This window comes from Bos javanicus, chromosome 5 (genome assembly GCF_032452875.1).
Source record: "Bos javanicus breed banteng chromosome 5, ARS-OSU_banteng_1.0, whole genome shotgun sequence".
NCBI lineage: Eukaryota > Metazoa > Chordata > Mammalia > Artiodactyla > Bovidae > Bos > Bos javanicus.
The window spans coordinates 111,960,999-111,976,466 of NC_083872.1; the positions used below are offsets into that span (position 1 = coordinate 111,960,999).

General features: G+C 40.1%; 1 protein-coding gene across 7 annotated transcripts in view; it reads left to right on the top strand.

Moving 5' to 3' along the window:
- Positions 1–15,468, top strand: part of TNRC6B (trinucleotide repeat containing adaptor 6B) — a 252,590-nt gene that overhangs the window by 108,516 nt on the left and 128,606 nt on the right. For 2 of the 7 annotated variants that reach the window (XM_061418607.1, XM_061418611.1), the window contains exon 1: positions 11,890–13,672. The exons of the other annotated variants lie outside the window; for them this stretch is intronic. In XM_061418607.1, the coding sequence (XP_061274591.1) occupies positions 13,668–13,672 (5 nt within the window). In that variant the 5' untranslated portion in view covers positions 11,890–13,667. Of the gene's footprint in view, positions 1–11,889; positions 13,673–15,468 lie in introns of those variants that run through there. 7 annotated transcript variants of the gene reach the window in all.

Consider the following 15,468-nt stretch of genomic DNA (forward strand, 5'->3'; position numbering starts at 1 on the left):
TGGAAAAACCATAACTTTGACTATGCGGACCTTGTTCAGCAAAGTAAGGTTGACAGCTGCTATTGGTGACATGATATAAACTTGTAAGATTGTTATCAACTTTGGGAGAACTCTAGCAAATATTGTTCATATATGGCCTGTAGGATTGCAAGGCTACATTTTTTCTTGTGTACTGACTACCCTGAAATACTCTTTGAATTGACACATTTATATCATGGTATGATCTACCCTGCACATTTCTGTCAGCATGCTCAGTGGTCCAGCAACATCTTTGTACACAGGACAGTTAATTTAACTCAGCCACACATGGAAGTGACTGAGGACCACATAAATATTTACCATTAAACCTAAAATCAATCTATCATCAGTTTGGCTTTCCATTTAGGAATCCCCCAAGTGCCTACAGCTACTAATTCGACTGACAGGGGGAGATCATGGTGAAAAGAGGTAAAATGAAAAGAAGTTGTGGTTAACGATCTATGTTAAGTTTGTGAGGAAAAACATATTGTCTTTGCACATTTTATAAAAATAATTGGTTATTAGTAACAGAGTTGGAGAATTCACATTCCTAATTTCAAAATATATTACAAAGCTACAGTAATCAAAAAGAGTGTGGTACTGGCATTAAGACAGACAAATAGACCAATGGAATAGATAGAAACCCCAGAAATAAACCCTTTTATATAATGTTGAATAATCTTTGACATGAGTGCCAAGATCATTCAGTGGGGGAAACAGACAGTCTTTTCAACATATGGTGTTGGGGATTTTGGGTATCTATTTGCAAAAGGATCAAGTTAGACCCTTATCTTACACCATATACAAAAAATTGTCATAGTGGATTAAAGATGTAAGCTTAAGACCTAAGACTTTGAAACTCCTGAAAGAAAACACGATAAAAGCTTCATGACATTGGCCTTGCAATGGTTTTTTGGATAGGACACCAAAAACATAGGCAAAAAAGCAAAAATAGACAAATGGAACCACATCAAACTTAAAAATTTTTGAAAATTGTGTGCATCAAAGAACAATCATAGAGTGAAAAGGTGTCCTACAGAATGGGAGAAAGTATTTGCAAATCGTGTATCTAATAAGAGATTAATATCCAGAATATGTAAAGAACTACAACTCAACAACAACAAGAATCAAATAACATACTTTAAAAATATCCAAAGGGCTTGAATAGACATTTCTCCAAGATGCTAACATAAGTGGCCAGTAAGCACATGTAAAGACACTCAGCACCACTAGTCAGCAAGGAAGTATAAATCAGAACCACAGTGAGGCGTCACTTCACACCTGTCAGGAGACAACTATCAAAAAAAATCAAAACCAAATAACATGCTGGCAAGGATGTGGATAAATTGGAACCTTTGTGCTCTATTGGTGGGATTATAAGATGGCATAACTTCTTTGGAGAACAGTATTAAGTTTCTCCAAAACTATGTTTTCTACATGACAAATTCCAACTCATTCTTTGAGACTCAGTTTAAAATCTTACCTCCTCTATGAAACCTTTTCTGACTTAACAGCAGTTCTTTGTATTCCTAGAGCATAACTCTCTTATATCTTTATTTGTATTTTAATTATGGCACTCACTATGCCATATTTTAATTATGAATTTGAACATCTCTGTCCTTCAGGGTGTAAAAATCCTCTTTGTACCCTCCTGGGCTTGGTTCTAGTATAGTACCTAAAACATAGTACATCCTAAAAAATGGTTCTTGACTGTATGAATGAATGGTGACTTCAGAGTTTGGAGATTTTTTTGTCTTTGTTTTTGTCTCTGCCATCTGGCTTACAGGATCTTAGTTCCCCAACCAGAGATTGAATCTGGGGCCACAGCAGTGAAAGCGCTGGGTCCTAACCCTGGACTTGGAGGCGAGAACCTGGACTCTTATTTTTAAAAGGGTTAATTGGCCTTATTATACTTTGTGGTCACAGATTGCATTCTTATTAACAGCAGTAGCCAGTTACTTTATGATAGAAGCTCTTCTACTTTTTAATACGTTGCATGTTCTTTGTACCTCTACTACCTCCATCTGATCCAGGCTATCTTCCCTCACCTAGAAGGCCATGGTTGCCTTCCAACTTGTCTCTACTTCTCCTCATGGTCCTCAGTAGCATATTTTCTATAGGGAAGCCAGGATCAGCTTTTGAACATGTAACTCTGATCTGTCTAGAGTGGTTGTAAGACCGGCGTGGGTCCTTGGAATGCTTACTTTGGGAAGTTTTACAGACTTTTGTCCCACTTTATAGGAAACAATTTAAAAGCTATCCACATCCCGTATTAAATATGTGGTTTTATTTATTTATGTGGTTTTATTTATTTATTTTTCTCATAGATTAAAAGAATTTTAATTGTTTTGCTTCTGACATTCTCTGGCTACAAATAACTGACTTAATTTGTAATTACCCTAAGATTTTTTAGTGATTAACATAGCATTTTTTGCAAAGTGAGAATTGTTTTCAAATGTAGTGAAAACTTAAGAAATGCTTACCGTAATGAATTGTGTTGCTTGGTGTTATAGTCTGAGGACACTTAAGCATTTATTAATTTTTATGATTATAATTTTCTTTCTGTATTTTGGACTTGTAAATATATTTTTTCAGATCCCAAACATTTGCCTAGACCCTTGAAATTTTCAGCTTGTAGATCCTAGGTATTAAGTGGAGAGTGAATAATGGATAAAATGGCACCGTTCACTCTCCTTTAATATTCTTCTGTGACTTTCCATTCTTCTTAAAATAAAATCCTTTCCTTTCTGTGACCTTCAAGACCCAGTTTGATCTACCTTCTCCTACCTTCATCTCTCACCTCTCTCCCCTGGGCACCTGGCCTAGCCTCCTTCCTGATCATCCTTCTTGTTTAAATACTCAAGCAGTTGCTTTTCTTTTTCTAACATTTATTATTTTTTTTAATTTCCTTTTGGCTCTGCTGGGTCTTTGCTGTTGCACAGGCTTTTCTCTAGTTGTGGTGCATGAGCTTCTCATTGTGGTGGCTTCTCTTGTTTTGGAGCACAGGCTCTAAAGTTGTGGCTTGTGGACTCAGTAGTCGTGGCTCGCAGGCTCTGGAGCACAAGCTTAGTAGTTGTGGTGCACAAGCTTAGTTGCCCCACGGCATGTGGGATCTTCCCGGATCAGGGATCGAACACGTGTCTTCCTCATTGGCAGGCAGATTCTTTACCACTGAGTCACTATGGAAGCCCAAGCAGTTGCTTTTCAACTCAGCTTAAATGCCCCTTCTGAGAAAAGCCTTCCTTAGCTACCTGATCTAAAGTGAGTCTCCCTTGGTTTTACCATAGTCTCCCAGGTAGCTCAAGTGGTAAAGAATCCACCTGCAATGCGGGAGACCTGGGTTCAGTCTCTGGGTTGGGAAGATCCTCTGGAGAAGGGAATGGCAACCCACTCCAGTATTCTTTCCTGGAGAATTCCATGGACAGAGGAGCCCAGTGGGCTGCAGTTCATGGGGTTGCAAAGAGTTGGACATCACTGACCGACTTTCACTTTCACCAACTCTTTAATTCCTTCTGAGTGAGTTTCTTTCTCCCATGAGGATATTGCTCCATGGGGGAATGAACCTACCTTATTTGGTACTGCTGTATCCCCAGCACCTAGCATAGAGTCAGACACATATAAGGCAGTTAGAATATACTTGTTGAACAAATAAAGAGTTATGTTAATAAATTTTGTAGTTTAACAGTTCTTGTATTGTTGGTGTAAACTTTTCATGGTCATAATAAATTATGCTCTAATCCGCTAAGTTCTATTTACTGATACTTTACTTGGGATTTTTGTGTCCATCTTCACAGGTGAAGATTGATCTATAGTTTTATTTTTTTGTATCATGTCTTAGTTCAGATGGGTATTAAGAATATGCTAGCTTCATAGAATGAATTAAGAAAGATTTCTTTCTATTCTGTAAATTTGAGAACAGTATGGATAATGTAGAGATTATCTGTTTAGTAGAAGAAAACCACTTGTGCCTGATATTTCAGTGGCTAGTTCTTTGAATATCTTACACATTTCTGCTATGGGTTTTTGTTATTTTCATAACTTTCTTGAGCTGCCCTTCAGTTCAGTTCAGTCACTCAGTCGTATCCAACTCTTTGCGACCCCATGAACTGCAGCACACCAGGCTTCCTTGTCCATCACCAACTCCCAGAACTTACTCAAATTCACGTCCATCAAGTCAGTGATGCCATCCAGCTATCTCATCCTCTGTCATCCCCTTCTTCTCCTGCCTTCAATCTTTCCCAGTACCCAAGGTCTTTTCTAATGAATCAGCTCTTTGAGTCAGGTGGCAAAAGTATTGGAGCTTCAGCTTCAGCATCAGTCTTTCCAGTGAATATTCAGGGTTGATTTCCTTTAGGATTGACTGGTTTGATCTCCTTGCAATCCAAGGGACTCTCAAAAGTCTTCTCCAACACCACAGTTCAAAAGCAGTAATTCTTTGATGCTCAGTTTTCTTTATGATTCAGCTCTCCATACATGACATACAATATCAATACATGACTACTGGAAAAACCAAAGCTTTGACTATACAGACCTTTGTCAGTAGAGTAATGTCTGCTTTTTATTATGCTGTCTAGGTTTGTCATAACTTTTCTTCCAAGGAACAAGCATCTTTTAATTTCATGGCTGCAGTCACCATCTGCAGCAATTTTGGAGCCCAAGAAAATAAAGTCTGTCACTGTTTCCATTGTTTCCCCATCTGTTTGCCATGAAGTGATGGGACTGAATGCCATGATCTTAGTTTTCTGAATGTTGAATTTTAAGCCAGCTGTTTTACTCTCATCTTTCACTTTTATCTAGAGGCTCTTTAGTTCCTCTTCACTTTCTGCCATAAGGGTGATGTCATCTGCACATATCTGAGGTTATTGATATTTCTCCCTACAATCTTGATTCCAGCTTGTGTTTCATTCAGTCCAGCATTTCGCATGATGTACTCTGCATATAAGTTAAATAAAGAAGGTGATAATATTCAGCCTTGACATACTCCTTTCCCAATTTGGAACCAGTCCATTGTTCCAGTTCTAACTGTTGCTTCTTGACCTGCATATAGATTTCTCAGGAGGCAGGTAAGGTAGTCTGGTGTTACCATCTCTTCAAGCGTTTTCAACAGTTTGTTGTGATCCACACAGTCAAAGGCTTTAGCATAGTCAATGAAGCAAATGTAGATGTTTTTATGAAATTCTCTTGCTTTTTTGTGAGCCAGTGGATGTTGGCAATTCTATCTCTGGTTCCTCTGCCTTTTCTAAATCTAACTTGAACATCTGGAAGTTCGTGGTTCACATATTGTTGAAGCCTCGCTTGGAGAATTTTGAGCATTATCTTGCTAGCGTGTGAGATGAGTACAATTGTGCATTAGTTTGAACATTCTTTGGCATTGCCTTTCTTTGTGATTGGAATGAAAGCTGACCTTTTCCAGTCCTGTGGCCAGGGGACCTTCCCAACCCAGGGATCGAGCCCAGGTATCCTACATTGCAGGTGAATTCTTTACCATCTGAGCCAGCTGGAAAGCCCAAGAATACTGGAGTGGGTAGCCTATCCCTTTTCCAGGGGATCTTCCCAATCCAGGAATCAAATCAGGGTCTCCTGCATTGCAGATGTATTCCTTATCAGCTGAGCTATCAGGGAAGCCCTTTGAGTTGACCTTGAAATTCCTATTTTCTTTGACTATCATCCATTTTATTTAATCTTCAGGTTTATTGACATTAAGTTATATGTAATTCTCTCATAATTAAAAATAAATCTCTCCAGATCTGTAGTTATAATGTGTCTGTTCTTAGCCCTAATGTTAATCATAACTTTTCTCTTATTTTTAGTTGATGAGACCTTCCAAAGGATTATCCGCTTTTGTTAGTTTTTATTTTTTATTAATCTTTAAAACTTAATTTAAAAACGTATTGTTTTTTATTGAAGTATAGCTAATTTATCATATTGTGTTAGTTTCAGGTGTGCAGAATAATGATTCAGTTTTACATATATTTTATATATTCAGTTATATATATATATATATTTATAGGCTTCCTATAGGCTTCCCAAGTGGCTCACTGGTAAAGAATCCACCTGGCAATGCAGGAGACATGGGCTCAATCCCTGGGTCAGGAAGATCCCCTGGGGGAAGAAATGGCAGCCCACTTTCAGTATTCTTGTGGGAATAATCCCATGAACATAACAGCCTGGCGGTGACTGAGCACATACATTATATGTATATCCAGTAATATATACGTGTGTGTGTGTGTATACAGATATAGATATTCCTTTTCAGATTCTTTTCTCCATATAGGTTATTACAAAATATTGAGTATAGTTCCCTGTGCTATACAGTAGATCCTTATTGGTTATCTATTTTATATATAGTACTTTATATGGAGAAGGCAATGGCAACCCACTCCAGTACTCTTGCCTGGAAAATCCCATGGACGGAGGAGCTTGGTAGGCTGCAGTCCATGGGGTCGCTAAGAGTCAGACACGACTGAGCGACTTCACTTTTACTTTTCACTTTCATGCATTGGAGAAGGAAATGGCAACCCACTCCAGTGTTCTTGCCTTGAGAATCCCAGGGACGGGGGAGCCTGGTGGGCTGCTGTCTGTGGGGTCACACAGAGTCTGACACGACTGAAGCGACTTAGCAGCAGCAGCAGTATATTATATATGTGTGTATCTGCTAATCCCAACCTCCTAATTTACCCGCACCCCCCCCTCCTCAATCCCCTTTCACCTTTGGTACAAATAGCTGTGAAAAGAAGAGAAGCGAAAAGCGAAGGAGAAAGGAAAGATATAAACATCTGAATGCAGAGTTCCGAAGAATAGCAAGGAGAGATGAGAAAGCCTTCTTCAGTGATCAGTGCAAAGAAATAGAGAAAAACAACAGAATGGGAAAGACTAGGGATCTCTTCAAGAAAATCAGAGATACCAAAGGAACATTTCATGCAAAGATGAGCTCGATAAAGGACAGAAATGGTATGGACCTAACAGAAGCAGAAGATATTAAGAAGAGATGGCAAGAATACACAGAAGAACTGTACAAAAAAGATCTTCACAACCCAGATAATCACAATGGTGTGATCACTGACCTAGAGCCAGACGTCCTGGAGTGTGAAGTCAAGTGGGCCTTAGAAGGCATCACTATGAACAAAGCTAGTGGAGGTGATGGAATTCCAGTTGAACTATTCCAAATCCTCCAAGATGATGCTGTGAAAGTGCTGCACTCAATATGCCAGCAAATTTGGAAAACTCAGCAGTGGCCACAGGACTGGAAAAGGTCAGTTTTCATTCCAGTCCCAAAGAAAGGCAATGCCAAAGAATGCTCAAACTACCGCACAATTGCACTCATCTCACACGCTAGTAAAGTAATGCTCAAAATTCTCCAAGCCAGGCTTCAGCAATATGTGAACCGTGAACTTCCTGATGTTCAAGCTGGTTTTAGAAAAGGCAGAGGAACCAGAGATCAAATTGCCAACATCCGCTGGATCATGGAAAAAGCAAGAGAGTTCCAGAAAAGCGTCTATTTCTGCTTTATTGACTATGCCAAAGCCTTTGACTGTGTGGATCACAATAAACTGTGGAAAATTCTGAGAGAGATGGGAATACCAGACCACCTGATCCGCCTCTTGAGAAATTTGTATGCAGGTCAGGAAGCAACAGTTAGAACTGGATATGGAACAACAGACTGGTTCCAAATAGGAAAAGGAGTTCGTCAAGGCTGTATATTGTCACCCTGTTTATTTAACTTATATGCAGAGTACATCATGAGAAACGCTGGACTGGAAGAAACACAAGTTGGAATCAAGATTGCCGGGAGAAATATCAATAACCTCAAATATGCAGATGACACCACCCTTATGGCAGAAAGTGAAGAGGAACTCAAAAGCCTCTTGATGAAAGTGAAAGTGGAGAGTGAAAAAGTTGGCTTAAAGCTCAACATTCAGAAAACGAAGATCATGGCATCCGGTCCCACCACTTCATGGGAAATAGATGGGGAAACAGTGGAAACAGTGTCAGACTTTATTTTTCTAGGCTCCAAAATCACTACAGATTGTGACTGCAGCCATGAAATTAAAAGACGCTTACTCCTTGGAAGGAAAGTTATGGCCAACTTACATAGCATATTCAAAAGCAGAGACATTACTTTGCTAACAAAGGTCTGTCTAGTCAAGGCTATGGTTTTTCCAGTGGTCACGTATGGATGTGAGAGTTGGACTGTGAAGAAGGCTGAGCGCCGAAGAATTGATGCTTTTGAAGTGTGGTGTTGGAGAAGACTCTTGAGAGTCCCTTGGACTGCAAGGAGATCCAACCAGTCCATTCTGAAGGAGATCAGCCCTGGGATTTCTTTGGAAGGAATGATGCTAAAGCTGAAACTCCAGTACTTTGGCCACCTCATGCGAAGAGTTGATTCACTGGAAAAGACTCTGATGCTGCGAGGGATTGAGGGCAGGAGGAGAAGGGGATGACAGAGGATGAGATGGCTGGATGGCATCGCTGACTTGATGGATGTGAGTCTGAGTGAACTCCGGGAGTTGGTGATCGACAGGGAGGCCTGGCGTGCTGTGATTCATGGGGTTGCAAAGAGTCGGACACGACTGAGCGACTGATCTGATCTGAACCATAAATTTGTTTTCTGTGTCTGTGTCTTTCTGTTTCATTAATAAGTTCATTTATATCATTTTTTTAGATCCCAAATATAAACAATATCACATTACAGGTGACTTCCTCTATATGGCTTACTCCAGTTAGTGTGATCATCTCTAGGTCCATCCATGTTGCTGCCAATGGCATTATTTCACTTTTGTGGCTGAGTAACATTCTTACATATATATATGCCAGTTCTCATTTTCAGAAAGGGCGCTGTACTTCTGGAGCAATGAATATATTCTTAGTTTGAGGAGAATATTGATAAAATTCTGCCAATTATGTTTGGCAGTTTTTACAAAATCTCCAAAGAACACTGGAATCCGTAAGTGTCTTTTATGATGATTGTGTCATTTTTCTTTTTCTAACGTCTTTGTCATTTGATCTCATAACCCATACATAGGAAACCTATACAGATTTGAAACTCCCAAGATTAACATCACATGGTTCTATTCTGCAGTGAGTTTTATGAAGTTGTACATATATGTGGGTCTGTGTGTTTGTTTGTTTGTAGCAGAGAAAGGTTTATTGCAGGGCCAAATGAAAAGAATGGGGTGGCTTATCCTTAAAAACTCTGAACTCCTGCATGTTCTTAATTTCAGTTTAGAATTGCAAATCTAGGGATTGTCTGGTATGACATTCTGCCAGTATCCAGGCTCACATCTCAGCTGGCTTAGCCCAGGAAGAAGCGTCAGTGCTCAGGGTCATGTCAGTGATGTTTAGATTGCGTATGTTCTAAATTCTGTAACATCCTTATCCTGTTGTCTACTTTTCTTCTTACAAGTCATAGTAATTGCATCTTTTTCAGCTGCTTTTAATGCTGTTATTCAGGATTTGTGATAGCAGACTCTAGAGTAGTCCCTGTGTTCCCTCATAGCTCAGTTGGTAAAGAATCTGCCTGCAGTGCAGGAGACCTACATTCGATTCCTGGGTCGGGAAGATTCCCTGGAGAAGGAAATGGCAACCCACTCCAGTACTCTTGCCTGGAGAATCCCATGGATAGAGGAGCCTGGCAGGCTACAGTCCATGGGGTCGCAAGAGTCGGACACGACCTGGTGACTAAATCGTCATCATCATATATGCCACATGTTCTTTACCTCATTCATCTATTGATGGACATTAGGTTGCTTCCATGTCTTGACTGTTGTAAATAGTGCTTAAGTTGAATATTGGGGTGCATATCTCTTGGTTTTCTCTGGGTATATGCCCAGTTATTTATTTTTTTAAGACAAAGTTTTTAACACAAAGTTTTTAACTTAGGTATAGTTGATCTACTACTACTACTAAGTCACTTCAGTCGTGTCTGACTCTGTGTGACCCCATCAACCGCAGCCCACGAGGCTCCCCCGTCCCTGGGATTCTCCAGGCAAGAACACTGGAGTTGGTTGCCATTTCCTTCTCCAATGCATGAAAGTGAAAAGTGAAAGTGAAGTCACTCAGTCGTGTCCGACTCTTTTCGACCCCATGGACTGCAGCCCACCAGGCTCCTCCATCCATGGGATTTTCCAGGCAAGAGTGCTGGAGTGGAGTGCCATAGTTGATCTGCAGTAGGTTAATTTCTGCTGTATGGCAAAGTGATTCAGTTATACACACATTTTTTTACATGCTTTTTCATTATGGATTATCTTAGGATATGGAATATAGTTCCCTGTTATATAGTTGGACTTGTTTTTTATCCATTCTATATATAATAGTTTGCATCTGGTAACCCTGAATTCCCAGTCCATCACCCCCATATCTCCTTCCCCCTTGGCAACCACAAGTCTGTTCTCCGTGAGTCTTTTTGTTTCATAGATAGATTCATTTTAAAACAAACAAAAATTTTTTGAGTCAATAAAGATTCAGTCTACTCTTCTTTTGACTTTTACTTTATGTTTATAATTTGGTCTTTATTTTCTTTTTTGAGTTTGTTATTCATTTTCTAGATTTTTGGGTTAAATGTTCAGTTTGTCATTTTCAATCCTGTTTCCTCATAGAAATATTTTAGTAGTTGTTACATAATCACCAAAGATGGCAACATTGAAAGAGAACACTCATTTGAGTATGTAAATTGTAAAAGTAAGCTCATTTTTTGTTATATTGTATCCTCACCTTGTAATATAATTTAAAAACACTTATTGCTGATATAAAAAAGTAAAATAAATATAAATAGGAAGTCCAAAATGTCTGGAAATATAGGAAAAATATGCCTTTATTACACTTCTTTCTTTTAGTGAACAATTGAATTAATTGCTTTAAGCTTAGCGATAACTCACCAACAGAAAAATTCCCTGGAGGTTGGAGAAAATTAGCAATCATATTATATGAAAATAGAACTAATACTTTGCTTTAAAATTTGTCTCTGTTTCTGGACTTCTTGTGCAGCGTGTTATTTAACAGAAAGGAATACATATACATTTTTATACAATAATATCTGCATTGAGGAGTGGAGACTTAGCAATATTCAGTCTTCTAAAGAAATTCTGTCCATCACAAATTAAACCAAGGCAGCCATACAGTCTCCTTAGCAATATTCAGTCTTCTAAAGAAATTCTGTCCATCACAAATTAAACCAAGGCAGCCATACAGTCTCCATGCATTCTAACGTGTTGAGTATGCTCCACATAAGTAAGCTTTCCGTAACTCATCTGGAAGGTATTGGAAGGATAAAAATAGACTAAATGTTCAAAATTTCCATCCTAGGAGTTTCCTGCTTTTGCCTACATCTCAATTGTCAGTCCAGGTCCTGGCTCCTACTCCACTCTGGTCTGTGCAAAGACAGTGGAAGCGTTTACGCCATAAATATTCAGGCTGCCAGATTGTCTGGGCATTGGCCTCTGCCTGCCCTGAAACAGCTCCTTTCCTGCTCTTCTGTCAGAGTGGAAAAAGTGAAGGAGGGAGACTGTACAAAGACCCAGAAGCCAGGATGACAAGCATGTGGGATTTAAAAGGGTTCATAGGTTTGTTTTCAAGGAATATGGAGCTTACAGAATCCATCCGTTCTCTGCTGGCTGGCATGTCAGATTACGCTCTGTCAGCCCAGTTTGTTTAGGGGAGTCCCACTGTGGAATCCGACCCTTTCTGGTTCATAGAGATAGATGGAGTCTGATGGTCACAGGGCACTTTTGCCCGCTTTCTGTCATTTTAGTTATTTTGCTTCCTTAAGCAGTCCTTAGATAGATAGAGATGAGTTTCTGAAAACTAGAGAAGGCAGTGGCAACCCTCTCCAGTGTTCTTGCCTGGAAAATCCCATGGATGGAGGAGCCTGGTAGGCTGCCGTCCATGGGGTCGCACAGAGTCGGACACGACTGAAGCGACTTAGCATAGCATAGCATAGCATGTGACTTTTATTCCTTGTCTTTGGATGGCACATTTCCTCAGATCAGCCCAGCACTTCTGAATGGAAGTCTAAGTCATTCGTTCATTCATTTCCCTACTATGCAGGCTAGGTAGGTGTCAGGCCCCACACAGCAGTGAAGGAAGATGTAGTGTGTCCTTATACATACTGGGAATGACCAGCTGCAAGCAAGTGCTTTGACAATTAATAAATTGCAGTTACGACCAGTGCTATGAAGAAGTAGTAAAGGAATTATGGGAGTGTTAAACCGGAAGGCCTGGTCTAGACGGGAAGGGTCAAGAAAAACTTTCCTGGGGTAATGACTTGAGATGGCAAGGATAAGATGAAACAGAACTGCTAAAAAGAAAGAAACAGAGAGTACGGTTTTTAGGGCTGCAAGGAACCAAAGATACCATCTACTGATGGCCGATCCTTACATTCCACAAATGGGAAAACTGAGGCCCAGGAGGTGAAGGGAGTTGCCTGACTACAGTTACACAGCTTGTTAGCCCCAGGGCTAGAGATGCAAACCCAGCGAGGTTTTCTTAGGTGGGTAGAAAGCAAGATGCACTGAGTCGGAAGGGACTTAGGCTTGGGGGAAGCCAGGTAGGTTTTAAATTTAACGCTGCCTCCAGGTCAGCTGAAGAGCTACTTCTTCAGGTTGGGGAGGGCATTAAAAGTGACTCATCTGACAGTTTGCTGTAGCATAGTTTGGGGTGGGGGGAGGAGATACCAAACATACATACACCTGAAACAGTAAATATGGTGATCCAGTAGTTAAGACTCTGTGCTTCCAGTGCAGGGGGCACAGGTTCGATCCCTGGTCAGGGAACTTGAGATCCTGCATGCCGTGCAGCATGGCCAAAAAATAAATAAATAAAACAATTAAAATAATAAAATGATTTTTAAAGTATAAATGTGGAGTTCAGTTGGGAGACTACTCACTGTTCTACAGCTGTCTAGCTGTGTGGAGAGAAGTCACATAACCTCTCTGAATTGGCATACAGAGCTTATACTTTGGTATATTTCCTTTCAGTCTTTTCCTGTGCATTTTAGGAGCTTGTTAGAGATCAGTTGTGTCCTATATTTCACCTCAGTCTTTGAAGACTAAAGTCTCCTGTTTGGGTAAAATATTGTTTAAGTCCCCCTTTAAAGAGCAGTTTGCCAGCCTGTGCTTGCCCAAGCATCCAGAGAATAACTGTAGCAAGTGAGCCAAGCTCCAGGATCTGTAAGAATCGTTAGCAACTGAGCATATTTCTGTAAAGCAATAAAGGTTTCTCTGTTTTGTTCATCTGTTACCCTTCTGCTGTTGCCACTTCCACATTCAGTGTGTGTAGGTGGAGAGTATGAGATAACACCGTTTCACAAATGAAAGTGAGTGGAAAAGGGCCGCTTTCCCTTTAAGGCAGTTTCAGCCCAAGCTCCCGCCCCTTTCCTGATTGACAAACCTGCCCAAAGTCACATGATCCGCCTCTATTTGAAGGTCACAAAAAGCTGCTTCCTTTAGAGACAGAGGGGGAGAGAGAGAGCAAGAGGGAGAGTGAGTGTGAGAGTTAGTTCAAGCCAAAATGGCCGACAGAGTCTCTGCTGGTTTCTGAATATTTAAAATACAAAAAAACAGATAGACAAAAAGAAATCATTTTTTGGACCTTTTTTCATTTCCATTTCTACCTTGTATGCCTCAATTTGCTGGATTTAAGCACTGCTGCACTTTATGAGGTTGGTAAATATTTTCAATTTTTTAAAACCAATTGATTTATATGGATCTTGTCTAACCGTTTTCACTAGTGGTGTTGCAAATCGACATTTGTCTAGCATGGAGACTGGCTTCAGACATTTCGTGAATCTGTAAATCAGACCCGTGATGTACTTTTGGTTCGGCATTTTAGAAATGGAAAAGCCTTGGTAAAATATTTAATTTTGAAGTGATTTAATTGCACTTTTAATTTATATGCAGATTTTCATCCTCGTTTGTGTCTTGCAAATAAATGAAGCTGTGAGTAATTGAAAATTTGATATTTAGAAAGAGGTTTTTTAAAAAAAAAAAAACAACACAGACCTCTCCCTACCCCCTTAAATCTGCTGCAAAAATTTGCATAAATATAAATGGGTTTGCATTCTTTCGGCTGCTAAGGCCGACAAAGGATCTGGGAGGGCAAGCACTACCACGGGAAAGCCTTTTTCTTTTTTTCTTAAAGCTTGGCCATCCTTCCTAGAGAGATGTAAAACCTAAAATAAGACCTGATACATTTTAAACATCAGGCTGGGGGCGAGTGAACACCAGGAGGTTTGGGGTTTGTAGATTCCCCGGCTTGAAAACCTCCCAAGCAGTGTGTGGATCACCCCTCTCCTCTCGGCGCGCGCTCATTTGCGCTGGGTCTCTGTGTGTGTGCTCAAATGTGCAGCCAGATGCGCTTTTATTTTGATCGTGGTTTGAACCAAATGGTGGGAGTATCTTGTAAACATGGTGTTCGAAAGATAGAACAGCTCATCACCCCGATTAGGAATTATTTTTCTCTCAGTTTCTCCCTGTGGGTTGGCCTTCTCTGTTTCTCATGGCTTACAGTTTCTGTTTAATTTTATATGGATGAACTGGGCTTTTCAGCACAAATTCAGCTTCTGTATATCTAGTTGTCTGTTTCAGCCACGTATCCATTGTGAAATGGTCGTATTTGGTCACCTAAATAAGTAGGTGTACCTGTATGTCTGTTGGTTACCCTCGAAACTGTGCAGTGAGTGCCCTGAAGTTAAATTCCATTACTCCTAATGCAGGATTCTAGAAAGCCTGGGGATGGGGAGGGAAGAGGACTGAAAACTTGCCTTCTCAGAGCCACCTCCCCCGATCGTTGTGAGAGTGTGATGTAATGCTCTCGGTCTGGTGGGCTGAAAGGATTGTAGTTTGTGATGTGGCGGGGAAATATCCCCCACCCCTGGGGAAACTACCCCACCCCCCTCAGCATATCCCTGGCTCGCAGAGGCCTTGTTTTCTTTTCTTTTCTTTTTTTTCCTCCTAATTTGTATCCTCCTGATTTATGCCTTAGCATATTGGCATGAGAAAGAGACTGTTCTAAAGCTGTTACAAAGTATAGTTTAGAAAGGCCATTTAAAATATGCAAATTGAATTGTCATATCCCCATCATTAAATATGTAGACTTGGATTAAAGGTAATTAAGCATAAATGGAATAATTTTGATCAGAAGGGAGCAGTGGGGCTTTTTTTTGTTTGTTTCCTTTTTAATCTAATTATAAGATGCTTGCTGGGCCTGAGAGTGTTAAAAAAAAATGGAAAAAATGCTGGACCATTTTGAAAATTTGACAGTCTGCAAGAGGGTGTGTAATGCTTTCAAAAGCTTTATTCACTGTTAAAATGGATTGGCCTCTTGTGCTGAAAATGGCCTGTTTCTTTGGGCCAATTGTTTGTAGATGAAGGGACTTTCACGCTAATTTAACAAAAAGACGTTCCATTTGAATTCATAAAGATAATTAAAGTCCTCTGTCTCTAAAGAGCAAGTATT